This window comes from Meles meles, chromosome 20 (genome assembly GCF_922984935.1).
Source record: "Meles meles chromosome 20, mMelMel3.1 paternal haplotype, whole genome shotgun sequence".
Lineage (NCBI taxonomy): Eukaryota > Metazoa > Chordata > Mammalia > Carnivora > Mustelidae > Meles > Meles meles.
Genome location: NC_060085.1, coordinates 28,417,884 through 28,445,441, shown reverse-complemented (window position 1 = coordinate 28,445,441; position 27,558 = coordinate 28,417,884). Strand labels below are relative to the sequence as shown.

The 27,558-nt window shown below is 40.4% G+C and overlaps 1 protein-coding gene across 8 annotated transcripts in view; it reads left to right on the top strand.

The window, feature by feature from the left end:
- The window catches only part of FHIT (fragile histidine triad diadenosine triphosphatase), a 1,485,305-nt gene that overhangs the window by 1,281,099 nt on the left and 176,648 nt on the right, over positions 1 to 27,558 (top strand). For all 8 annotated transcript variants that reach the window (XM_045989789.1, XM_045989788.1, XM_045989791.1 and 5 more), the window contains one exon: positions 6,108 to 6,176. In XM_045989789.1, the coding sequence (XP_045845745.1) occupies positions 6,108 to 6,176 (69 nt within the window). The remainder of the gene's footprint in view (positions 1 to 6,107; positions 6,177 to 27,558) is intronic.

Sequence of the window (27,558 nt, the reverse complement as noted above, 5' to 3'; positions counted from 1 at the left end):
CTACAACCTACTTCTCCCTTGCCATGGAACCTAATGTATTCACAAGTTCAGGAATTAGGGTGTGAACATACTGGAGGGGTCATTGCCTGCCCATGATCTGCAATGGTTTTTTTTTTTTTTTTTTTAAATATTTTATTCGACAGAGAGAAATCACAACTAGGCAGAGAGGCAGGCAGAGAGAGAGGAGGAAGAAGGCTCCCCGCGGAGCAGAGAGCCCGATGTGGGGCTCGATCCCAGGACCCTGGGATCATGACCCGAGCCGAAGGCAGAGGCTTTAACCCACTGAGCCACCCAGGCGCCCCGATCTGCAATGGTTTTTGTTGTTCTTTAGAATCAGATTTGCCTTCTGAGGTCATTCATTGATCTGAGTCAGGAGGTTCAAGTGGCAGCAGCTGGTGGTTGCAGGACACTATTTATGGAGGAGCCCAGCTCTCTCCCTCTAGCCTTCCCTGCCCTTTCCCCTTGCCGTGATTGTATCGCTTATAATGAAGTCGCATTGTATTCTGGCAAGGACAAAAGTCCCCAGTGTGACAACATTGACCATCCTCAAGTGAGTATGAGGTAAAGTAGATGTGTTCAAAAGGGAAGGAGAAGCTCCGTAGCACAAAAGAGGCAGAGCCTACAAAAACGTTGGCAGGGTATTAAAACTCAGAGAGATCCTGCATTTGGAGAAAAACTGAGAGAGAACAGGGCTTTTAAAGCTAAAATGTGCTGAAGCACAGGGGCCGAGAAAAGGTAGATCTCCTGCTTGATGGAAAGGACTTTCATCTAATAAATGAGGGACGCAAAGACTTGTCATTGAGCAACTTTGTTCATCTGTACGATACCGCGCATGGCTTCCAGCTAGGAGGGAGTAAGATAGAAATGGAACTCAGGAGATAACACTGTTCCAAGTGAATTGAAATTGCTATGCAAAGGCCAGTTCCAACCCATGATCCCAAAAGGACTTGCAGATATGGTCAAAGACATGACTCAGAAATCACAGAGCTTAAGAGAGGCATCAAGGAGCCACAGCAACGAGGTGTCCTTGAATTTGGAGTGTGTATGTGGGAGAAGCTGTGTGGTCTCCTAAGAGATGGTGTCACGACAGACTCAGGTTCAGATTTCAGTGTTTGGTCACTCTCTTGCAGGAGCTTGGGCAAGTTGCTTAACCTCGTTGGGCCTACTTTGCACCTGGAAATGATAATGAATTTATTAGTCACCTTTTGGGAGTATTAGAAGGCTTCATTGAAATGGTGTAAATCATTCTAGGGACTGGGAGGAAGCGAACCTTTGATAAATGCTAACAGCAATTTCTGGTACTGAAGATAATAATGATCATTGTGGAAACCAGTAGGCTGAGGAAACTTCAGCCAATATTTCCCCAAAAGTGATTTCCGTCCTCAACCACCCATATCACCATTGATTTCTTTGCAGGACTCCTTTTCCTTAGAAAGCTGTCTGTGTTGGGCGCCTGGGTGGCTCAGTGGGTTAAGCCGCTGCCTTCGGCTCAGGTCATGATCCCAGGGTGCTGGGATCGAGTCCCGCATCAGGCTCTCTGCTCAGCAGGGAACCTGCTTCCCTCTCTCTCTCTCTCTGTCTGCCTCTCTGCCTACTTGTGATCTCTCTCTCTGTCAAATAAATAAATAAAATCTTTAAAAAAAAAAAGAAAGCTGTCTGTGTTTATTTATCTCCCTTTCCTCAACTTCCTCTCTCTCTTAATCCATATCAGGTTTTTTTTTATAATAGCTTTATTGAGATATAATTCACATGCCATCAAATTCACTCTTTCAAAGTATATAGTTCCAAATTTTTCTAGAATATTCACAATGTTGTGCAACCATCACGACTATTTAATTCCAGAATATGTTCCTCATCCCCAAAAGAAACTCATGCCCATTAGCAGTAACTCCTCATTCTTCCATGGAAAAATGCTAATTTACTCCCTGTCTGTATGGATTTGCCTATTCTAGACATTTCACAAATGGAATCAGACAATATCTAGCCTTTTATGCCTGGCTTCTTTCATGATGCATAATTCATTTAGCATAATTCTTTGACTTAACAGTTCTTCATTCCTTTTTATGGCTGAATCATGTTCCATTGTCTGGCTGTACTGCGTGTTATTGATGCATTCACGACTTGATGGATATTTGGTTTGCTTCCCCTATTTGGCTATTGTGAATAATACCGCTAAAAATATTCATGTGCAAGTTTTTGTGTGGACATATGTTTTCTTACTCTTAGGCACATACTTAGGAGTGGAATTCTGGGTTTACATGGAAACTCTGTTTAACTTTTCGAGGAAGTGTCAAGCTCTTTTCCAAAGCAGTAATACTCTTTTACATTTCCGCCAACAGTGTAGGAAGGTTTAAATTCTTCATATTCTTGCCAACACTTGTTATTGTCTTCCTTTTTTTCTCTCTCTCTCTAATTGCCATTCTGTTGAATATGAAGCAATATTTTCAGTGTGGCTTTGCTTTGTATTTCACTACTGACTAATGATGTTGAATCTGTTTTCAGTTAAGTGTTTATCACCCTGATTTCACTGAAACCAACTCAGGTTTTCAACATTGACACTGATGATTATTCCTTCCTTCTTGAAATTCCTTCCTCTCTCAGCTCTAGCACTGACCCTTTCCTGACTTTCTTTCCTCACTGTATCCTTGAGTCTTTTTTTTTTCCTTCCCAAACTTCAAATGTTTATGTGTCCCAATTCTGAATTTTTATCTCTGCCCACTATATATTTTTCCACAACACTTATCTTTACCTGCAATTAAGTTGTTTATTTACTTGTATATTTTCTGCATTACCTATTGGAAGGTAGGTTTGTGGGGGAGGGACTTTGTCTTGTTTGGTACTATATCCCTGGTTCCTAGAGTAGTACCTGGTTATAAATAATTTTGCATGAATAACCGTACTGGAAGAGTATAAATAGATGTTATATAAATAAGGACCCAAGATCTCCATTATTAAAAAAGTTTCCCGGTTGCTAATTGAACATACTTACGTGTATTCAATGTGGTTCTTGTCTGATACCTTAATATGCTTATGAGCCTTGTGAAATTTTTACTTGACCATGAAACCTTTTTTGGTGTGGAACATGTCATGGCTTTTCTGAAGTATTCTTCTAACTCAAGCAGCTAAACTGCTTGAAACACTAGCAAAATTTAAATTCTAGCAAAAAATAAACCGTGGTAAAATTTTGGGAGGGCTTTGTTAAGGAGAAGTTTTGCTACCACTTAGAAAGGTCAGTGGTGATCACCGAGGCTCAGTATGAACCCACTAAGGACAGGTTATGTCCAAATATCCCCATGTGTGCCATTCATAGCGCTTTGTTTGTTTTGTTTTGTTGGAATACCGTTCTATTGAAAGGGCATGGTAATGGTATTTGTTCACAATAGTGAAGTTGTGAGCTGGCTTTATCATGATTTCCTTTCTCTGAGAGGTCAGTGTGTTGTCGGGATCTCGTGATCAGTCTGCCACTGAAGAATTTATATCAAGGTATCAGGCAGGGCTGAGGTCAGTGCCCTTGGGGAGAATCACCTAGAGTGAGCTGTTTGTTGTCATCAGTGTCACAGTAAATCTTAGTGGCTACCAGTGATCAGGAATGACATTTCCAGGACTGGGTGATAACAGAGCTTATAGAGATAGCCCTGAACACTAAACCCAAGCAGACAAGGTAAAGAAAAGGAGACAAAGGATGGGCCTGGACTCTGGAGGTTCCCCTAATTTAATATTACATCCATAGCCAGGCCTGTTTCATTAGTGCACGACAACAAGCCTATCCGTAAGGATAAGGAGCAGAAGGTGACCAGAGTTCAGGAAGCCAGGGAGCATTTAGTAATAGTAGGTCTTCCGTCACCCAGTAGGGCAGACAAAACAGTGACCTTGGTGCTTCTGGTCACTTTTGGCAGGAAAGAGCTCAGGAACCAGATGGATAGTCTAAACAGAGGACGTCGGCACCACCTGGGAGTTTTCTTGAAATGCACATTTTGGGGGCCCTGGAGGTCTGTGTCTCACCAAGCCCAGATGCATGCTCAACTTTGAGAACTACCCGTCAAAGCAATAGAAAGAATCTGTAGCCGCAAACGAGAACTGTACCCCCATTCCAGAAGCTTCTTAAATCTCTTCCTTACTAGCATGGGATCCAGTCCCTGGAGGTGATCTCTACTTGGTCTGAAGGGGAAAAAATGATAATAAAAAAAGAAAATAAGAGTAATAGTGCTGTAGCAACATGTATTGAGTGCTGATGATGCTTTGCACAGGCTTAGTGGATTTGAATCCTCTTAATGACTATGTGGGGTAGAGACTGTTCCCATCCCTGCTGCAGCTGAGGATAAAGAGATCCAGGCCCTTCTGAGGCAGGGGACCATGGCCAGTAAGTGGTTGGTCAGGGTTGGCAGTAGGCAGTTGGACAGCGGAGCCCTGGTGTGGAATATCTGATTATTCCACGTACAAGGAAGATGGTGGGTGGGTGGGTGGGTGGGTGGAGAGAAGAAAGGAAGAAAAGCAGGAAGCAGGGTAGAAAGGAAGGATAAAAGGAAGAAGGGAAAAGGGAAAGAATGAGAAGAGGGAAGGAGAGCTTCAGGTGTGGGAAGCAAGGGTCAAGGGAAAGGTCCTTCCCAGGTGGGCTCTTGCCCTGAATTGTGACATTTTTCTGGTCTCACCTTGAAGTCACCCAGCCTGTGTCTTTCAGCATATCCAGCCTGAGCCCATTCTCCATTGCTTTCTCCTAAGACTTTGGTCCACGGGCAGTTTGCAAATTTATGTTTCCCCATTTATTTGTTCCCCTTGTCTCCCTACGCTCACGCAATCTTTGTAACTTAAGTATACACTCGTCCCAGTTACTGAGCAATCCATGACTGCCTTCATCGACTGGAGAATATTCTGGCAAAAACATGTCCTTCTTTGGGGACTGTGCACTCAGGGGCTGATGGGAAGCTCCTCTGCCTTCATTCACCTTGGACCGCCTTGTTCCCTACCTCTGCTTTAATAGCATATCATTTTTCCCTTTCTTGTGCAGCAAAGCCACAGGGACACTTAATCTCACATTCTCCAGAGGCCCTTTGGAAGCTCAGAGGCTGATCTCCGTAATCAAGAAGGGGTGGGTGTGATCAGGGACTAAGTTTGATTCTTTGTCTGCCTCTCTACATTTAGGCTTTTCATTTTCACATTCCTCCCCACGGTTTGTAATAAACGCAGGAACATAGCTAAAGGGCAGGAATGAGGTTTAACTTGAGCTGAGGTACAATAGAGGCTATTTGGAAAGTAAAACTTTCAAATGGCAGTTTAGCCTTGAAGAATATACTGAATTAGATATGCGATGTGCCTTGATTCACGATCTCTGCATAATAGCATAGCTCTGTCTATTACCTGGGTGCTTTCATAGACTGGAAACACGGGCTGTTTAATAGATGGAACTCATTGAAGGAGCATCGATGCTCATGAAGAGTGTGGGGACAAGAGCCACAAGCCCTGGGTTCCTGCATAGACACTGCACCTCCTGCGGGGCTTTGGCCACTTCTGAGGGTAGATTTCCTTTTCTGTAAAGGGGTTCTCAGAGTAGAAGTTGCCTCATGGGATTATTCAGAGCAGTGCATGAGATCAGTGCTAAGCATAGATCTTTCTTACCACAATAAGTCAACGTTTAATAAAGGAGAACTATTTGTATTACTTTTAATGATTTTTGCTTGAAAAACCTTAATTCTGTAGCTTGGCCCATGCCCTTCGCTACCGTCACTTACTTGCTCCCACGCTATTCTCCCTTGGCCGAGTCTTATTTCTTGTCACTTTCAGAGTCACTGTGGTCACCTGTCACTTCATAACACTGGCTAACTATAGCCAAGACTGACAGCTATGAATAATTCCACAGACCCCCTAAAATGTTCTGGCATTTCACTCAAATTCTCATCCGTGCCACCACATTGTTCTCTCTTGTTTTAGGCCTCTCTGTTCTCCATGGATTTCAGATACAGTTACTGAAGGTGAGCATCCTCCTCCTCTGAAAAATAATCTAGCAGGACCAATGTGAAGTAATTGAGCTTCATGGGAGCATCACTGTCAAGCCTAGAAATACATAGGGAGATAATCACATTTCATTTTTTTCCTCTCTCATTCATTTTCAGCATGTTCACGTCCACATTCTTCCGAGGAAGGCTGGAGACTTTCAAAGGAATGACAGCATCTATGATGAGGTGGGTCTGTTCTCTCTGATCTTATTGCGTGATCACAGGGGCTGTCGGTGTGATGAAATCAAGCTGATGAACCAGGTATCACCCTGGATATATGGGCTTATGTGGGATTCTGCCCAATGTGACTTGGGAAGTGGCAGGAGAAGCCAAGGAGCCAAGAATGTCCATGACAGGAACGAAAGACAAATGAATTATAATGATTTTTTTTTTTTCAAATGAAATGTGGCAGAAACCAAGTGTCCTTGTGATTTCCTCCCTCTCATTTCCAAGGACACTAAATATTGTGTGGAGATACAGCCCAGAGTCTCCACGGGAGAAAATCTGTAGTGCTACTGACCAATGGAAATCAAGCCAACTCATAGATTATTTTTCTGGTCACATGCTCCATTTAATTTTGACTCAGCTTTTCTCCCCTAATAGCATTTTCAAAAGTGGAACTTTGAATTATCATCAGCAGAATCTAGTTGGCTTGAATGATAGGAGTGCTGCCCATGTATCATAAACATTTGAGCAACGAACTGATTTCTGGATATTTCCATTCAAAAATATAAATGTGAAACCACTTATAGAGACGAAGTAGCAAGGCGATCTGCTCCTACGGTCTTCTACCTGGGAAACTTTGAGTGTCTGTGTGCACTATGTGGGGTAAATAACCTATAATGGATATGCTGGTGTAAAATCCTAGATGGATGATTCAGTTTAATTACTTATTCTAGCCAGGGAAGGGCACATATGTTCCCCAAATGATCAGATGGCAGAGGTGTCCCCAGTGCTTGCTTGGAAAGGGGTCTGAGGCTGTTTCTGGATGAAACAAAGACAAATGCTGTGATTGATTAGCCGTGTCTACCACAGGTGTCAGATAGGAAAGGGGTACCAGTCCTGCCATCTTTTTGATACTACTATTCTAACCACTGGAGAACAATGCTTCAAGTACATTTTTTAAAAAAAATTTGGTTGTTCATCATGTGGCCCTACCCCTATGATTATCTCCACCTGGTTTTATATTTGTAGGCTTTTTTTTGTATTAGTGTCTTTGTATTTGTAGTGTTTCTTGTATTTGTAGTGTATTTGTAGTATAATTGGATATTAAAATGGCTACCAAGACCCTAAAAATAGAGAATGTCATCAGTTAATAATGAGACTTACAATTAATTTTTCTGGGACTCACTCGTTCCTCAGAGGTGACTGGTGATCATGCTTTTAGGACAGCCCTCACTATATTGTGCCTCCTGTGAGCTGTAATAGGCCTGTGCTGAGTGGAAACGTTCTAGTTTACATCAGTAACTAGAGTACTGGCTTTTGGTTCCTAAATTCCTAAGTACTGGCTTAGGATTGCCACAGTTGGTGGCAATTGCTACAAATCTCCATTCCCCGGAGATCCCATCCCTAGAGATTCTGACCCAGCAGATTGCGAGGCACATTGGAATCAGTAATTATGGGAGCATAAGAAAGTGCCTAGGAGATTCTGATCATGGCTAGATTTGGGGATAGTCTCCCAAATTTCTATTTTCTGAAAGTTCTATCCTATAATATTATAATTTGAACTCGTTTTCATCAGATGTGGAATGTGACTTGGAGTTAGTAAGGGCTTAGTTCAAGTTGGAAGAAAATCAGAATTATGGAGTAATTATAAAGAGATGCATTTTTTTAAATATGAGTACTGATCTTATTAACATAAACTAAGGTTAATAAAATGTTGCCAAGTACAGGCTATTTTAATGAATAAATTAGCACATGATTTATATACAAGTGAATACTGCTATAAAGTGTTATTAAAAGTGCTTGAAAACACTGTTTTCTTAGGTTGAACTGTCACCTTGAAATCTTATTTATATTCCAAATGCACTTGTGACAGGAGCTGTGGGGCTACATTTCAGCCCAGTCTGAGACACGATGTCCAGTGCTGAGGGTGGCATGTGGCCTTTCTCCCCTCCCTTACTCTTTTGCCCTTGTGTGCATGCTCTCACAGCATCTCTAGCCCCATAGATGAGGCAGCACATGTTCCTGCTTCTCCCTATTTGGAGAAGCATCTCAGGAGATGGAATTACTATAACAGTTCTATTCTTTTTTTTAATTAACTGCTAAGTCATGCAGTACAGACAGTACCCACTAAGGGAGATGGTGGTATAAAACTATGAAGGGATTGAACTTCAGAGACAGGCAGAATTAGGTTTAAATTCAAGTGCTACCTGCTAATTTTGTGGCATAGGGCAAGGCATTAAAGCTCTGTGTTTTATCTCTTAAAATGGAGATAACACCCTTCAAAAGCTCATTGTGCGAAACATGATATACTGTACCTAAAAAGCTAATTGTGGGGATTGGTACCTACTAGGCATTTATTAATAGGTAGTGGTTCTATTCTTATTATGATCATTAATTTTGTTTTTCAAAGGACTAGCAGTTGGTGAGTCAAGGCAGAATTTATATTCAAAGGCAGGACATTGGATGCTTCCATTCAACCCTCTTTTCAGGGGTCAGATTTCCAATTTTCCCTCTGCCTTTCACTACTCATTCTCAGATTCATCTTCCTCTTTGTGCAAAAATATACTTTTCTAGTTTCAGCACGTAATAAGATAATGTCTAGAAAGTGGCACAAGAAACATGAAGCATTGTACAGGCATTATTGGTACAAGACATAATGTGCATTAGACTGAGTGATCTTAATCAGAAATGATGGAGTGATGAGGGACAGCATTCTTTATACTGATGGGAGCATTCATTCTAGATTATGTATCTGTCCATGAAATACAGCAAACAGACTTGCTTGGAGGGTGGGGAGTGGGAACAGGGACAACAGGAGAGGAGGCTCCATAAAAAGCAATTGTGTTCCTTCTACTGTGGAAACAGAAAATGATGTGTAAAGGAGCGCCAGATTATAAACCGACTGAGAATGTGGGGTTCTCCCTGGGCCCTGTTTGAGGAGAGAGAGTGACAAACTGGAGAAGGTTCACAGAAAGATGATTGGGATGGCAGAGTCTGGACATGGTGATCTGGGGAATAGTGGAAGGTGGAGATATTTTGTCTGGAGAAGGGTAGACTTGCAGAGGGAAGGCAGCGACAGAGTCATTATTTCTAAATATTTGCCAGTAGGTGGGAAAAGTATTAAATGATCTGTGTGTCTTTGATGGAAAGGGGGTAGAAATCTGGGGTTTGGGGGCTAAAGGGAGCCAGATATCAGCTCCATATAACAATAGATCAAATTGACAGAACTTGCTAAACACTTACAGTGCTGTGTGTGTGTGTGTGTGTGTGTGTGTGTGTGTGTGTGTGTGTGATTGGAGGTATGTGAGGACTTCCTTTTCCCAGATCCATGCAGACTCAGAGTGGATGGCCATGATTCCTCAGGAGGACTGCTACACCCGGTCCGTGGAGGGACCCCTTGCTTCTAAGATTCCACTCTTTACCAATCTGGCCCACTAGATCATTACCTTTATTTTTTGGTTAGGTAAGTTCTGAAACAACTAGTGTGAGTTGTTTTTGTAGTTGTCATCAGAATAATAGCATTGGGTTGCTGCCTAATAGGACAAAAATTTTTTTATGTAGCTCATAGAAAATATAAGTGTAGTTCTCCTCTGAGGTATAGGTGACCATGCTCTATTGATTTTTCTCATTCTCAACCTGCTTCCTACTTTTCCTCCAGTTCACTATTGCATATGGATGGCCCACAGGCTCTGCTTGCCTCCTCATATGTATTTTATTTTGCCTGCAAAGTATTTTTTTAATGAGTCTGAATGGTGTTGGGCATGTTCCTCATTCTCAGGTCACTACATCTCCCCCAACTCCCTGCCTCTTACCAACACTTGCCTCATATGTTTCTGATACCCATCTGGCCACTGAAGGCATTTGAGTTTGAGATCTCTATTTCATGGACTGCCCCTCTTCCCTCTACCTCTCAAATGTCACTACTCCACAGGATTGTTTGTCTCCTCTACTGTGCGTGTCACTTCCTTGTAACTTCCGTTTTACCTCCTTGGTTCCTCATGTATAGCACTATGGCCCTAGGTAAGTTCTTTAACTTCAGTGTACCCTGCCTACCTCTCCAGTTCTTGTTAGTTTCATTCTCCCTCACTGCTTGCTTTTGTCAAGTACATTATTCTTGTTCCCACCTCAGGGCCTTGGCACTGTTGTTTCCTTTGCCTGTAACCTCCACTGGCTTCGTGTCTTCATCCACATCTCAGCTCAAATGTCAGCTCCTTGAAGGGTTCTTTTCATGGATTCCCCCAGCCCATCTGAGATAACTAATCTCTTATCTTCTCCACAATAATTCTTTCAGATTACTATATTTATTTCCTTCTTAATATTTACTACACTTGAAACAATTTTTTAGCATAGTATTCAGTGCCTATGTTCCCAACTACACTGTAGAGACTTGGGAACAGGGACCTTATCTGGCAGAGGAGATCTCCAAGAAATATTTGTTGAATGAATGAGTACATGATTGAACTAGAAGAACTTGACATTCCCTACTAGTCCTAACATAAAGGGAGAGAACATCTTGCTTTTCAGGGGATCAATTTATTAACTTGTAGCTACATTGGGTGAGATTCTGACATGGTGATGTCAGCCATCTGAGGTTAATTTAATGGAGGATTTATGGAACAGAATCTACTGGTCAGAAATCTGTGTGCACACAGTTCCAGATCGCCGCATGTCAGAAGGACAGCAAAGTAATTATAAACCTTGTCTGATAGCTAAGGAAGTCTGGGAGGCACATGTCAACATTGATACGTCACTTGCCTACCCCAAAATCTAGACTCACGTGTCTGTAACAAATACAGATGTGGGATTTGCTGAAAGCAGCCTCCAGAATTCTCCTCCTTTCATTTCAATCTGGATTGTCCTCTCTGAGGTTATCTTTATCTGCTCTTCCTTGAGCTTTCTGTCCTGGATGTGTCTTTGTGCATTTTGATCACTAATTTATCTTCCTCATTTCAGAGAATGAGTCTCCCTTTTCTCCCTCAAAAATGAGTTCACACTCTACCTTTTTCAAAAAAAAAAATCTCTTATAAAGCCCTTTTCATATTGTTTTCCATGAAGATCTTATTTGTCCATTGTTCCCAAACCCTTTCTATATCCATTTTCTTTAAACTTCCATGAATTATGTGAGGCCTTCTCTGAACTCAGTGGGCCCTCCATTATCTTGACAAGTTGATGAAGATTATGATAATGACATAAATGGGTCCTTGGTTAAAAGAACATACAGCTAATGTGGGGGAGGGAAACACCCATTGCCTAATGCCATGGTACATCATCTCATTAACTCAGTAAGGCTTAACCTAGCTGTGTCCCAAATAAGCAAGTCTCATAACTATATTAGACAATTCATCAAATGTTTATGGGTGACATTGAATGGTTGTGATTGTGCACTGTATATAAAACACATTACTGATGAAGGAAGTGACTATTATTAAAGCAAATGGGAATAGCAATCAGCAATTGGACAATTCAACCATGAATTTCATAGACAGAGCAACTGTGGGTTCAAGCATGTCATGGGAAACAATTGCTTGGCTTAACACAATGCATGAACAAAATCAATTTGCTAAAATGCAGGTCATTTGGCCCTGAGGGCTGGAGAAAACTATTATATTGCTGATAATATTTACTGTTGAACTTGGATCTCTTTCACACACCATTTGACAATGGGCTCAAAGTCCATGGGTCCCCAGTTGACTCCAAAAGGGAAGGAATGTTTCAATGAGACAGTTAATTAGCTTTTTCCCCCCCTTTTGAGTTCAATGATGTCTTCATACTGAGTAATGAATTTTTTACTGTTTGAGAATTTTGGAATGAAAACTTGGTTACCTCTTGTTAAGAATAAAACAGAAACTAACATGGAGGACATTGGGAAATGGGGAGGAGAAGGGAGTTGGGGGAAATTGGAGGGGGAGACAAACCATGAGAGACTGTGGACTCTGAGAAACAAACTCAGGGTTTTGGAGAGGAGGGGTTTGGGGGTTGGGTGAGCCTGGTGGTGGATATTAAAGAGGACATGTATTGCATGGAGCACTGGTGAGGTGCATAAACAATGAATTTTGGAACACACACACACACACACACACACACACACAATTAATTTTAAAGAAAGCTTAAAAATAATAAAACAGAAACTCTGTGGGTTCTTCTAAATTCATGAGAACTTTCAAATTTTTCTTAAAAGAATTGTAATTGCAGCATAGTTAACATATAATATTATATTAGTTTTAGGTGTATAACCTAGCAACTTGAAAATCATATACATTATGAAATGCTTGCCATAGGAAGTGTAATTATCATCTGTCACCATACAAAGTTATTACAATATTATGAGACCTTCTACCTCAAAGAATCTGGATGTGATATAACCAACAAAAAATATATAGTTAGTGGTATTTTAATTATCTTTGACATCAAATTCTCCCTTTGTGGATCTCTGAATATTCTTTGCTTAATTGTTTTAAGTATAAGAGAATTGGGTAGACATCTGGTTTACCTTTTCCTATCTCAGATTATTACTCAGATCTCTCTGTCCCTTGGAGAGAGGAACACAAGATTAGCAAAGAAACATTTACCTGGTTAAAAATTATTTCTGCCCATTTTTCCTAGTAGAAATAAGAATTCAGGGAGTATATAAGTCAGATTAGTTACTTTTGACTCTACGCATGTGAAATGTTGAGAAGCATGCAGGGTTATAATGGTGGGCTGGGGACCTCCAGGGATAATCATGCCATCACTGGATACAAAAGGAAAAACACTGGAGGAAGGCAGAAGAGTGGCTGATGATGAGAAGGACAGGTATCTATAGGATGTACCTCAAGGCAAAGGATGACACCACTATGATTTTTCTTGAAATTGGCCTTGACAACTTCCACCATATGCCAAGTCTTCTCAGAACTGCTCTCTTCTCTCATTTGAATGGGTTCAATTGCATATTAATAAACAATAAGCAGCAAAAATTTAGTCACATGTTTTTCTATCCATCATACCAAAAGTAAGACCATTCCACGTTTTCTGAATACGGCTTTATTGTCCAGAGTCTTTTCTGCCTTCCCCAGTGAATCCTGTCTCCAGACATATCCCAGCAGAAAGCAATAAGATCACGCTAGATAAGATGCTTTAAGAAGTCCTCGTTGCTGAGATCTTTCTGTCGCAGTTGTGTCTTTAGTAACACAGTGACTACTGCAATCAAAACTCAAATAACATCAGTAAATAAAGATTGGACCATTTGTGTATTTTTATTTATTTCTTATTTTTTTATAAACATATAATGTATTTTTATCCACAGGGGTACAGGTTTGTGAATTGCCAGGTTTACACACTTCACAGCACTCACCATAGCACATACCCTCCCCAATGTCCATAACCCCCCTCCCGCTCTCCCAACCCCACCTCCCCCCAGCAGCCCCCAGTTTGTTTTGTGAGATTAAGACTCACTTATAGTTTGTCTCCCTTCCAATCCCATCTTGTTTCATTTATTCTTCTCCTATCCCCCTCACCCTCCTTGTTGCATCTCCACGTCCTCATATCAGGGAGATCATATGATAGTTGTCTTTCTCTGATTGACTTAGTTCACTAAGCATGATACCCTCTAATTCCCTCCACGTGGTCACAAATGGCAAGATTTCATTTCTTTTGATGGCTGCATAGTATTCCATTGTGTATATATACCACCTCTTCTTTATCCATTCATCTGTTGATGGACATCTAGGTTCTTTCCATAGTTTGGCTATTGTAGACATTGCTGCTATAAACATTCGGGTGCACGTGCCCCTTCGGATCACTACGTTTGTATCTTTAGGGTAAATACCCAGTAGTGCAATTGCTGGGTCTAGGGTAGCTCTATTTTCAACATTTTGAGGAACCTCCATGCTGTTTTCCAGAGTGGTTGCACCAGCTTGCATTCCCACCAACAGTGTAGGAGGGTTCCCCTTTCTCCGCATCCTCGCCAGCATCTGTCATTTCCTGACTTGTTAATTTTAGCCATTCTGACTGGTGTGAGGTGATATCTCATTGTGGTTTTGATTTGTATTTCCCTGATGCCCAGTGACGTGGAGCACTTTTTCATGTGTCTGTTGGCCATCTGGATGTCTTCTTTGCAGAAATGTCTGTTCATGTCTTCTGCCCATTTCTTGATTGGATTGTTTGTTCTTTGGGTGTTGAGTTTGCTAAGTGCCTTATAGATTTTGGATGCTAGCCCTTTATCTGATATGTCGTTTGCAAATATCTTCTCCCATTCTGTCAGTTGTCTTTTGGTTTTGTTAACTGTTTCCTTTGCTGTGCAAAAGCTTTTGATCTTGATGAAATCCCAATAGTTCATTTTTGCCCTTGCTTCCCTTGCCTTTGCCGTTGTTCCTAGGAAGATGTTGCTGCGGCTGAGGTCGAAGAGGTTGCTGCCTGCATTCTCCTCAAGGATTTTGATGGATTCCTTTCTCACATTGAGGTCCTTCATCCATTTTGAGTCTATTTTCGTGTGTGATGTAAGGAAGTGGTCCAGTTTCATTTTTCTGCATGTGGTTGTCCAATTTTCGCAGCACCATTTATTGAAGAGGCTGTCTTTTTTCCATTGGACATTCTTTCCTGCTTTGTTGAAGATTAGTTGACCATAGAGTTGAGGGTCTATTTCTGGGCTCTCTATTCTGTTCCATTGATCTATGTATCCGTTTTTGTGCCAGTACCATGCTGTCTTGATAATGACAGCTTTGTAATAGAGCTTGAAGTCCGGAATTGTGATGCCACCAACTTTGGCTTTCTTTTTTCAATATTCCTTTGGCTATTCAAGGTCTTTTCTGGTTCCATATAAATTTTAGGATGATTTGTTCCATTTCTTTGAAAAAAATGGATGGTATTTTGATAGGGATTGCATTAAATGTGTAGATTACTTTAGGTAGCATAGACATTTTCACAATATTTATTCTTCCAATCCAGGAGCATGGAACATTTTTCTATTTCTTTGTGTCTTCCTCAATTTCTTTCATGAGTACTTTATAGTTTTCTGCATACAGATTCTTAGCCTCTTTGGTTAGGTTTATTCCTAGGTATGTTACAGTTTTGGGTGCAATTGTGAATGGGATTGACTCCTTAATTTCTCTTTCTTCTGTCTTGTTGTTGGTGTAGAGAAATGCAACTGATTTCTGTGCATTGATTTTATATCCTGACACTTTACTGAATTCCTGTACAAGTTCTAGTAGTTTTGGAGTGGAGTCTTTTGGGTTTTCCACATATAGTATCATATCATCTGCAAAGAGTGAGAGTTTGACTTCTTCTTTGCCGATTTGGATGCCTTTAATTTCTTTTTGTTGTCTGATTGCTGAGGCTAGGACTTCTAGTACTATGTTGAATAGCAGTGGTGATAATGGATATCCCTGCCGTGTTCCTGACCTTAACGGAAAAGCTTTCAGTTTTTCTCCATTGAGAATGATATTTGCGGTGGAATTTTCATAGATGGCTTTGATATTATTGAGGTATGTGCCCTCTATCCCTACACTTTGAAGAATTTTGATCAGGAAGGGATGCTCTATTTTGTCAAATGCTTTTTCAGCATCTATTGAGAGTATCATATGGTTCTTGTTCTTTCTTTTATTAATGTGTTCTATCACATTGATTGATTTGAGGATGTTGAATCAACCCTGCAGCCCTGGAATAAATCCCACTTGGTTGTGGTGAATAATCCTTTTAATGTATTGTTGAATCCTATTGGCTAGTATTTTGGCGAGAAATTTTGCATCTGTGTTCATCAAGGATATTGGTCTGTAGTTCTCTTTTTTGGTGGGATCCTTGTCTGGTTTGGGGATCAAGGTGATGCTGGCCTCATAAAATGAGTTTGGAAGTTTTCCTTCCATTTTTATTTTTTGGAACATTTTCAGGAGAATAGGAATTAGTTCTTCTTTAAATGTTTGGTAGAATTCCCCTGGGAAGCCGTCTGGCCCTGGGCTTTTGTTTGTTTGGAGATTTTTGATGACTGTTTCAATCTCTTTACTGGTTATGGGCCTGTTCAGGTTTTCTATTTCTTCCTGGTTCAGTTGTGGTAGTTTATATGTCTCTAGGAATGCATCCATTTCTTCCAGATTGTCAAGTTTGTTGGCATAGAGTTGCTCATGGTATGTTCTTATAATTGTCTATTTCTTTGGTATTAGTTATGATCTCTCCTCTTTCATTCATGATTTTATTTATTTGGGTCCTTTCTCTTTTCTATTTGATAAGTATGGCCAGGGGTTTATCAATCTTATTGATTTTTTTCAAAGAACGAGCTCCTAGTTTCATTGATGTTTTTCTATTGTGTTTTTGGTTTCTATTTCATTGATTTCTGCTCTGATCTTTATGATTTCTCTTCTCCTGCTGGGTTTAGGGTTTCTTTCTTTTTCTTTCTCCAGCTCCTTTACAGATGCAAAGTACAGGTTGTGTACTTGAGACCTTTCTTGTTTCTTGAGAAAGGCTTGTACACTATATATTTTCCTCTCAGGACTGCCTTTGCTGTGTCCCACAGATTTTGAACCGTTGTGTTTTCATTATCTTTTGTTTCCATGAATTTTTCCAATTATTCTTTAATTTCCTGGTTAACCCATTCATTCTTTAGAAGGATGCTGTTTAGTCTCCATGTATTTGCGTTCTTTCCAGCTTTCTGCTTGTGATTGAGTTCTAACTTCAGAGCATTATGGTCTGAAAATATGCAGGGAATGATCCTAATCTTTTGATACCGGTTGAGACCTGATTTGTGACCCAGGATGTGATCTATTCTGGAGAATGTTCCATGTGCACTGGAGAAGAATGTGTATTCTGTTGCTTTGGGATGAAATGTTCTCAATATATCTGTTATGTCCATCTGGTCCAGTGTGTCATTTAAGGCCTTTATTTCCTTGTTGATCTTTTGCTTGGATGATCTGTCCATTTCAGTGAGGGGAGTGTTAAAGTCCCCTACTATTATTGTATTATTATTGATGTGTTTCTTTGATTTTGTTATTAATGGGTTTATATAGTTGGCTGCTCCCTCGTTAGGGGCATAGATATTTAAAATTGTTAGATCTTCTTGTTGAACAGACCCTTTGAGTAGGATATAGTGTCCTTCCTCATCTCTTATTATAGTCTTTGGCTTAAAATCTAATTGATCTGATATAAGGATTGCCACCCCAGCTTTCTTCTGATGCCCATTAGCATGGTAAATTGTTTTCCACCCCCTCACTTTAAATCTGGACGTGTCTTCGCATCTAAAATGAGTTTCTTGTAGGCAACATATAGATGGGTTTGGTTTTTATCTGTTCTGATACCTTGTGTCTTTTGATTGGGGCATTTATCCCATTAACATTCAGGGTAACTATTGAGAGATATGAATTTAGTGCCATTATTAGCCTGTAAGATGACTGTTACTGTATATTGTCTCTGTACCTTTCTGATCTACTACTTTCAGGCTCTCTCTTTGCTTAGAGGACCCCATTCAAGATTTCCTGTAGAGCTGGTTTGGTGTTTGCAAATTCTTTCAGTTTTTGTTTGTCCTGGAAGCTTTTGATCTCTCCTTCTATTTTCAATGATAGCCTAGCTGGATAGAGAATTCTTGGCTGCATGTTTTTCTCGTTTAGTACTCTGAATATATCATGCCAGCTCTTTCTGGCCTGCCAGGTCTCTGTGGATAAGTCTGCTGCCAATCTAATATTTTTACCATTGTATGTTACAGACTTCTTTTCCCGGGCTGCTTTCAGGATTTTCTCTTTGTCACTAAGACTTGTAAATTTTACTATTAGGTGACGGGGTGTGGACCTATTCTTGTTGACTTTGAGGGGGGTTCTCTGCATCTCCTGGATTTTGATGCTTGTTCCCTTTGCCATATTAGGGAAATTCTCTCCAATAATTCTCTCCAATGGACCTTCTGCTCCCCTCTCTCTTTCTTCTTCTTCTGGAATCCCAATTATTCTAATGTTGTTTCGTCTTATGGTGTCACTTATCTCTCGAATTCTCCCCTCATGGTCCAGTAGCTGTTTGTCCCTCTTTTGCTCGGCTTCTTTATTCTCTGTCATTTGGTCTTCTATATCACTAATTCTTTCTTCTGCCTCATTGATCCTAGCAGTGAGAGCCTCCATTTTTTATTGCACCTCATTAATAGCTTTTTTTGATTTCAACTTGGTTAGATTTTAGTTCTTTAATTTCTCCAGAAAAGGCTTTTATATATCCAGAGAGTGTTTCTCTAATATCTTCCATGCCTTTATTGAGCCCGGCTAGAATCTTCAGAATCGTCATTCTGAACTCTTGATCTGACATATTACCAATGTCTGTGTTGAATAGGTCCCTAGCTTTCGGTACTGCTTCTTGTTCTTTTGTTTGTGGTGATTTTTCAGCCTTGTCATTTTGTCCAGATAAGAGGATATGAAGGAGCAAATAAAATACTAAAAGGGTGGCAAAGACCCCAGAGAAATGCACTGTAACCAAATCAGAAGAGACCCCAAATTGTGCGGGGTGGGGAAGGGGATCAAAAGAGGTTTAGAAAAAAAAAGAAAAAATTAAAAAAATAAAACAAATAAAGAAAAAGTACAAAAAAGAAAAATATATAATTTAGGTAAACTAGTCAAAAAACGTTAAAAAAGAAAAGGGTAAAAGTTTTAAAAAAATTAGCAGAAGAAGAAAAATGAAAGAAAAAAATTGAAAAAAAAATTGAATTAACCGCAAGACTAAAGAATCATGGGGAGAAAGCCATGAGTTCCGTGCTTTGCTTTCTCCTCCTCTGGAATTCCACTGCTCTCCTAGGTATTGAACCTGCTTTCCTTGATACATGAACTTTGTCCTGGCTGGATATTTTGTTGATATTCTGAGGGAGGGGCCTGTTGTAGTGACTCTCAAGTGTCTTTGCCCAAGGTGGAATTGCACCGCCCTTACCGGGGGCCGGACTAAGTAATCCGCTCGGGTTCGCTTTTGGGAGCTTCTGTTCCCTGAATGCTTTCCGTAGAGTTCCGGAGGACAGAAATGAAAATGGCGGCCTCCCAGTCTCTCGGCCTGGAGGAGCCGAGAGCCCGGGGCCCCACTCCTCAGTGCGCCCCCAGAGGACAGCACCCAATCACTCCCGCATTCCCCAGCCTCCAGCCGCACTCTGAGCTCACCCAGCCCGCGACCCGTTCAAGGTAATCCCGAGCTGAGAGTTCAGTCCTCGGCTCTGTCTCTGTAGCCGGCTTCTCTGTTCTAATACCTGCGAGCTCTGTGACACTCCGACACCCCCAATCCTTCTGTGACCCTGCGGGACCTGGGGCCATGCTAACCCTGCGTGGGCTTCACCCTGGTTTAGCCTCTGGAGCAATGTCCCTCAGTAGAACAGACTTTTAAAAGTCCTGATTTTGTGCTCTGTTCCTCCGCCGCTTGCCGGGAGCCGGCCCCTCCCCCCGCGGTCTATCTTCCCGTCATTTTAGATTCACTTCTCCGCCAGTCCTACCTTTCAGAAAGTGGTTGATTTTCTGTTTCTAGAATTGCTGTTCTTCTTCTCTTCGATCTCCCATTGGATTTGTAGGTGTTTGCAATGTTTAGATAGCTGTTGGATTTGTAGGTGTTTACAATGTTTAGATAAGCTATCGAGCTGATCTCCTACTACCTGATGTAGTCTCAGCCTGCTACTTCTCCACCATCTTGACTCCTCCCTCCTGTATTTTTCAATTTTAAAATTAAATTTATATTCAAGGCTCTTGACAAAACTGTAACAGTCACTTCATTAGAGTGTCCAAAAATATTCAGTAACTTTGGAGCCTGTGACCTGCTAAAGAAAACTATCAATATCACACTCAAGAATTTTTTTCTTAATCTATTTTACTTTAGTGTTTTGAGAGAATAGGGATTACTTGAGGAATGAAATATGTGCAGAAGTGGATACGTACAGCAAGAAGAAAAGAGATATGATTAAACATTGACACTTTTCTATCAATATAAATTATAATGGCTTCAGGGCTCCTGGGGTGGCTCAGTAAGGAGTCCAACTCTTGATCTCAGCTCCAGTCTTGGTCTCATAGTCATGAGTTCAAACCCAATGCTGGCTTAAGCTCAATGCTAAGCATGGAGCCTACTTTAAAAAAAAATTAAAATGACCTCAAAGAAAAAAGTCCCTAAACATTTAACTTGATCTCTGTTTTAAGGATGAAAAGCCAATAAGCAAGAATTAAGGGTGAAAGAAAGAATAAATAAGATGAATACAATTTTAAAGCCCCAAAGCACTTGATTTTTTTTTCTTTTTGCTTTTCAATTATCAACTGTCATATTTTTTTTGGACAAAAGAATGATATACATAGTTAAAATAGTCTTTATGAATAAGTCTTATTACCCATTAGCTTTAAGCAGGGCCTGTTCTTTGGATCTATCTTGTGTCACATGCCAGCAGAGAAGAGTAGATCTCCAAGTTACCTGCTTCAGAAAAGGCACATAGGGCTCAAGAAACATAGCCTGGTCTTTGGAATCCCAGCTTGGGTGCCCACAATATGGCTATACTGATGTCACCGTCTGGTGATGTGTCTCACAATGTTCCATTCTGTACTTCCCATATTGTGTGTTAGAGCAGCATTGTGCAACAGAATATAATGTGAGTTACACATGAATTTAAAAATGTTTCAGTAGCCACATTAAAACAAGTGAAAATAAATAGGTGAAAATAATTTAGTGATATCTTTTTTAACCCAGTATAACCAAAAGATTATCATTTAATCATGTAACTGGTACAAAATATATTTTTTAAGAGAGAGAGAGAATTTTAAGCATGGTGGGAATGGAGCCTGACTCAGGGCTCGATCTCACAGTCAAGAATCACAATTGAGATCATGACCTGAGCCAGAACCAAGAGTTGGTTGCTTAACCAACTGAGCCACCCAAGTACCCCTAATACAAAGCATTATTAATGAGATATTTGCATCCTCTTTTGGTATAAGTCCTTGAAATTCAATATGTATTTTATATTTCAAGCACATCTCAGTTTAGACTAGCTATACATGGCTAGTGGCTACCAAATTGGAAAGTACAATTTCAGGCTTGATTAAATCCAAACAACTTCATTAGTTTTCATAAAGTGTAATTTTAATGCAAAATCTCTTAATTTTTTCACCCCACCTTACCATATCCATATGATAATAATTTATTTTTCCTGGTCCGTAAGATAACACAAGAGATATGTCATCAAACAGTTCAGTTAGGGCCTATCATCCTTAATCAAATGCTTTGTGTAAGTTTAACAATGAAATGACCTCAGATTATGCTTAGTGAAATAAGTCAATCGGAGAAAGACAACTATCATATGATCTCCCTGATATGAGGACATGGAGAAGCAACATGGGGGGGTAGGGGGATAGGAGAAGAATAAATGAAACAAGATGGGATTGGGAGGGAGACAAACCATAAATGACTCTTAATCTCACAAAACAAACTGGGGGTTGCTGGGGGGAGGTGGGGTTGGGAGAGGGGGAGGGGGTTATGGACATTGGGGAGGGTATGTGCTATCGTGAGTGCTGTGAAGTGTGTAAACCTGGCGATTCACAGACCTGTACCCCTGGGGATAAAAATACATTATATGGGGGCACCTGGGTGGCTCAGTGGGTTAAGCCGCTGCCTTCAGCTCAGGTCATGATCTCAGGGTCCTGGGATCAAGTCCCACATCAGGCTCTCTGCTCAGTGGAGAGCCTGCTTCCCTCTCTCTCTCTGCCTGCCTCTCTGCTACTTGTGATCTCTCTCTGTCAAAATAAACAAATAAAATCTTAAAAAAAAATACATTATATGTTTATAAAAAAAAAAAAATTGGAAGGGGAGGCTCATCATAAGAGACTATGGACTCTGAAAAACAACCTGAGGGTTTTGAAGGGTCAGGGGTGGGAGGTTGGGGGAACAGGTGGTGGGTAATAGGGAGGGCACGTTTTGCATGGAGCACTGGGTGTTGTGCAAAAACAATGAATACTGTTACGCTGAAAAAATAAATTAATTAAAATGGCAAAAAAAAAAAAAAAGAAATGACCTCAGAGATGACCAGTTGGATTCCTCTACACAGTCTACTTTCATTTTTCTTCTAATTTATCTTTCTTCTACTAGTTTCACCAGGGGTTGACAAAATAATCCATGAATTGGAGAAATTTGGAGGAATTAGGAGGATAGATGAGCCACTGTTTTGATCATTGTTTCTTTGGATCATTGCTCCTCTATGAGTAGCATAATCAACCATTATTCAGGTGGCCAAACTTTCTTCCAGTTTTGAAAAGAAACCCATTAAGTGTACTTTTTAAAAAAGTTTTGGGGGCACCTGGGTAGCTCAGTGTGTTAAGGCCTCTGCCTTCTGTTCAAGTCATGATCCCAGAGTCCCAGAGCCTGCATCAGGCTCTCTGCTCAGCAGGGAGCCTGGTTTCTCTTCTCTCTCTGCCTGCTTCTCTGCCTACTTATGATCTCCATCTGTCATATAAATAAATAAAAATCTTTTTTTTAAAAGTTTTATTTTTATCAGTAATCTCCACCCAAAGTGGGGCTTGAACTCATGAACCCAAGATCAGGAGTCACATGCTCTACCAACTGAGCTAGCTGAGCCAGCTGCCCCCCGTCCCCATTAAATGTACTTTTATGGCAATATCAGGACTTAAGATTGGGCCTCCAGATCCAGACTGGTTGCTTCATGCCTCAGTTTCCTCTTCTGTAAAATGGGGATTATGATGGGGCTGCTGGAAGAATAAAATAAATTACTGCATATAAAGCCCTTGAATAATGCCCGATGCAGTGTTAATGCTTAATAAATGTTAGCTGTTATTTGTGTAATTATTAACACTATTATTACTATCATATTATTATCAGAGAGTATTATAAAGAATTAGTGGGAGCAAGTGAGAAGTTGGAAGCTGAACTAGGTAGCTGTCCAGAGGACCCCTTCTCTGGAGTCCCAGGGGGTTTTCCAAGTCCAAGAGACCCATCAAGGGGAGATCGTAAAGGTACAGTGTCATTACCATTATCATGCCTGTCTTGGGCCAACAGACTTCAGAGAAACAGCAGCTCAATAATTTGTGACCACATTAAACTTTTAAGTCACTGCAAGTGTATAGCCCACACTGTCCAGACCTGAAAACATTTCCATTGACAGAATCTCTTCTGGAAAGAAGAAATTTTGATTTACAATTTTATTCCAAGACTTTCAGATTGCTTTACCTTACTGGCAAGCAGCTCTTTTGGAGATTGTTATGACCCCCAGATTTACAGGAGCCAAGTTGAGAGATGTCAGATTTTCTTTCTAGTCAAGAAAATCTAGAATAGGTTCCTATACCTACATAGGTCTAAATTCTGTGCACTTGGTCAGTATGGTGGTTTATTACAACTTCTTTAATGTTGAACTTGTTATTTAAATCTCAGTATATTTTATGTTTCCAGTATTTGAAATGAGGGGTGGGGGATATTTGCTACTGGTATTAAATGATAGGTGCGTAGTAATAAACAGTTCTTAATTTTGTTTCCTAGAGAGAGAACTAATGAAAACTACTAATAGAATAAAAATATTATTGTCATTTACTGAGAGTCCACAATGGGCTGAACTCTGTGTTAGGTTCTGTACATACATTTCTTGAATTTTCTTGAACCTTGTGGGGTCGATATCATTAATACCATTCAGCTGAAGCTACACCTCCCAGCAAGTGTGTTTTTGTCTCAAGACATTATAACTAGTTCATGACGAAGCTTGTTTATACTACAGTCCATCTGACTACAAAACGTTTGGTCTGAGGCAAATGTTATCCTTCATTTTTATGGAAAACTCAAAGATAGTGAGATGAGTGATTTCTCTAGATAATATGACCTCCAGTGCTAAATCTCAGACAGTTTCAAGGTCTCTGTTTGGCCTTAGAGACATTCGCTCACACACACATATCCTAGATTTCCAAGAAACCCGTAGGTCCTGGACACACCACTGCTAATTAAGCACATAAGACTTAGGGTGTAGGAAATTGGCATTTTCCAAAGTTAGATATGTTCGCTGCTTTTCACATATGACCTACTAGTCCCCAGCTAGATACTTTATTATAACTCCTTTTTATAGTTTTTGTTTTTGTTTTAAACACAAGGAAGTCATCAACACACTCTAGCCAAGCTTCTACAATTCCCAAGGTCATCCTTTCTGAGCTGGTTTTGTGCACTGAACCTCTTAAATACTTTTGCATGCCTTATAGTGTATTCATGTCATGATAACAAACTAAAATATTTAAAAGGAAATTGCTGCCTTTTTCTTCCTCAAAAAGAAACAGTCCTTGCTTACAACTCTCAGTGGACCATAAATATCTTCTAGGCCAGCTGTACCAGTACCTGTTGGAAATCCTTCTTATATTAACTGTAACTAAGGAACTTATAGAATATTCCCTTTTTCCTGAAATGAAACCTTGTTTCTGCACCATCTTCTTCCTTGAAAAGAATTTTGGTTCTTTTTCGATAACTCCTCAGAGATTTTGACGAGGGATGTGCACAGTTGGATCAGATCCATGTATGAACCTTCAACTGGGTTCTTCAGTAATCTTGGCCACATTAATTGTTACAAAGACTGAGGCTGATTTTATTTTTAGCTATCTGAAATAAGCCATCATACTTGTTTTCTTAAGCCATTTTCCATCCACACAATGGGTCTACCATTTACCTTCCTTCCCTGGGGCACTGGTGTAGTTTCTTTGTTCGTGTCTCATCTTGAAATCAAGAGCATGAGGATCTTGGGGGATTTTATTTATTAGTGATCTGGTATATAGCTGAATTCAACTTATTGAGGAAAAAGTTAGGGACAATATTCTCAAATGCAGAGGGGAATTATGGTGTGGTTATGACTTCAGCATGCTGATGAGGTCTTGCAGCCAAGAAGTACAGGGTAGGGCAGTGAGTACATTTACCTTCAAGAATAGGAAAACTGAGGCACAGAGAAACCTAGTAACATTTTCAAGGTCACACACACACACAGGGTAAAAAACAGGCAGGGGATTATTCATACTGCTCAGTTCTCTTTCACTCCATTGCCTCTGTGAACTCCCAGAAGTGTTTTAATCACCTTTGTCTTCCCTACCTCTTCACACCCAATAAATCCTGCTACCTGATGGAGTAAGTTCTTGAAAAACGTTTGCTGAACTGAATCTGTTACTCCCCTGACCCTCTGAATTCAGAGACTAGCTCTCTCATTTCTCAGCTCTGTGGCTTTTCTTTATCAGCTGCAAATTCCTCTGTTAGTTTTGGGGTACTACCTTCCTTCCTGTCAAAATCTCCCCTCAGGAAAGAACCTGTACCTTCATTATAACAAAGTAATTCACATTGTTCCCTTCCCAGAGATGACAAAGTATTTTATAACCTAACAAAGCCTGATGGGAAAAGAGCAGGATTTTGAAGCTGGAATATCAGACCTTAGTCTAGAGGTATGTGGGACTTTGTTGTTAACTCCAGAATCCAATCACAAAGCCCAGCTCTGGACCTTGTACTCATTTCTGGACTCTACCTATAATTAGTTTGAAAATTGGCCCCTGAGACCTGAGAGCCCCACCAGCACTCTCTAAGATAAATCAATCCAAGATAGAGTAATCCTCGTGTACATTCATATTATGGAATTGTGTCAATACCCTGCCAAGAAAATAATAGATATTTCTCTCTTATTCCACTGTAGGCTCAAAAATACTGTTATCCATATCATAGTTCCCAAATTGCCTCAGAGTGTGTGTCTATAAAACTTGTATAACTTATCTATTTCATTTTACAAAATCCTTGCCTGGGAAATAATTGAAATGTCGAATAATAGAGGGATATATTTTAATCGTATGTATTCACATATATGGATGAGTGCTTTAAAATAATTTTGATGATGTAAAACATTGAGATTATAATATTGAATGAAAATAGTGGCATGTAAATCAAGAATAGAATGGAAGCATATACTTCTGGTAATTAAAAGGTATTGTGGCTGGGTAACAGAATCATAGGTCTGTTCTGTTTCTTTCTTCATACACTTTGGCATTTTTCCCAAACATTATATAGTGAATGTTCAAAATTCTGTAACTTAAATAAAATATTAGGTGTAGTTTTTGTTTTTTTTTATAAGCAGACGTATTCTTTTAGACTCATTGACAAAGACCAATAGTTATGGGGGGCTGGCTGGTGAAAGATACTTAAATTTTGGTGAATCCTTCATGAGAGATGCTCATATGTGACTGATCACTTGAGCAGCAATACCCAGAGAAAGGGCCTTTGTTAGTAAAAAAATACTGTTTAGGATCACATTTCCCTGAGTTCCTGTCCAGAGAGTTACAGGAAAGGATACATTAGATATAATGCTCTGAAGCCTCATGCTCCCTAGTCACTTTGTCTTGTGTTGGGTTTCTTCTCCATCACCAAGTCATCTCCTACCATTTCTGAGGTTCGTGAGTGGTCCATAATTAATTTCATAGTTACCAACTTGACTGTACAAGAATACAATACACTTTAATCCCAAAGTTGGATTTAATTTGTGGCCCTGAGAGCAGACCATTTCAACAGCCCAGGGCCAAGTTTTGCTCAGCAAATTCAGCACTGTCTCAGTGAGTTCAGGCCTATAATTCAACCCTATTCTGGTTTACAGCCTCTCAGTTCAGCATTCTGCTCTCTGGGACCACTGTGAGCCACATGTCATTTGGGGAGGACAGGGGTTATGCAGTTCTTGGCTGTTATTTCTTTGGTGTCTGGTGTCTTAAGTAATTTGCCTTTCCTGGCCCTTGGGTGTATCCTTGGTCCATGCGGATACCCATAAGTAGGGCAGTCGTCCACTGAGGGTTAGTGATCATAGTCTCCTGCCTCCCTGAGGTGTCCATGGTCCTGAAAAAGCCTCTGCGTACAGCACATGAAGAGCACTGACTATGCCCTTTGCCACCTTTTCAGCATTCTTCTCATGGACACAGAAAAGTTCTTCTTTTCTTCCATGCTTTTCTGAGACCTGCAGGAGACTTGGGACTCCCTGGTAGACACTCATGTTGTTGATAAAACACTTCATCATTTTCTTTGCAGAGAAATGTGCTACCAGAGTTGTTGATGAGAAGAGCAGAGTGCAGGTACACTCTGTCTTGGATTCCCAACCCGAAGGGGAGGTTTCCAGCAAGTCACTTGTGGAAAGCAGAATGACTGCCTCCTAAGGGTGTCCATGGCTTAATCTCCAGAACCTGTAAATGTTAGTGGCAAAGAATTAAAGTAGTAGATAGAATTAAAGTGGCTACTAGCTGGTTTTAAAAGAGGGAGATTATCCTGAATTCTCCTGAGTAGACCCAGTATAATCACAAGAGTCCTTATGTGTGGACAAGGGAGGCAGAAGAATCAGTGTCAAAGTGATGCAGCCAGAGAAAGACTCAGTTGGTCATCACTGGCTTCAGAGGTCAAAGTGGGCCATGAATCAAGGAATGCAGCCGGTATCTAGAAGATGGAAAAGGCGAGAAAACAGATTTTTCCCCTTGCCCTC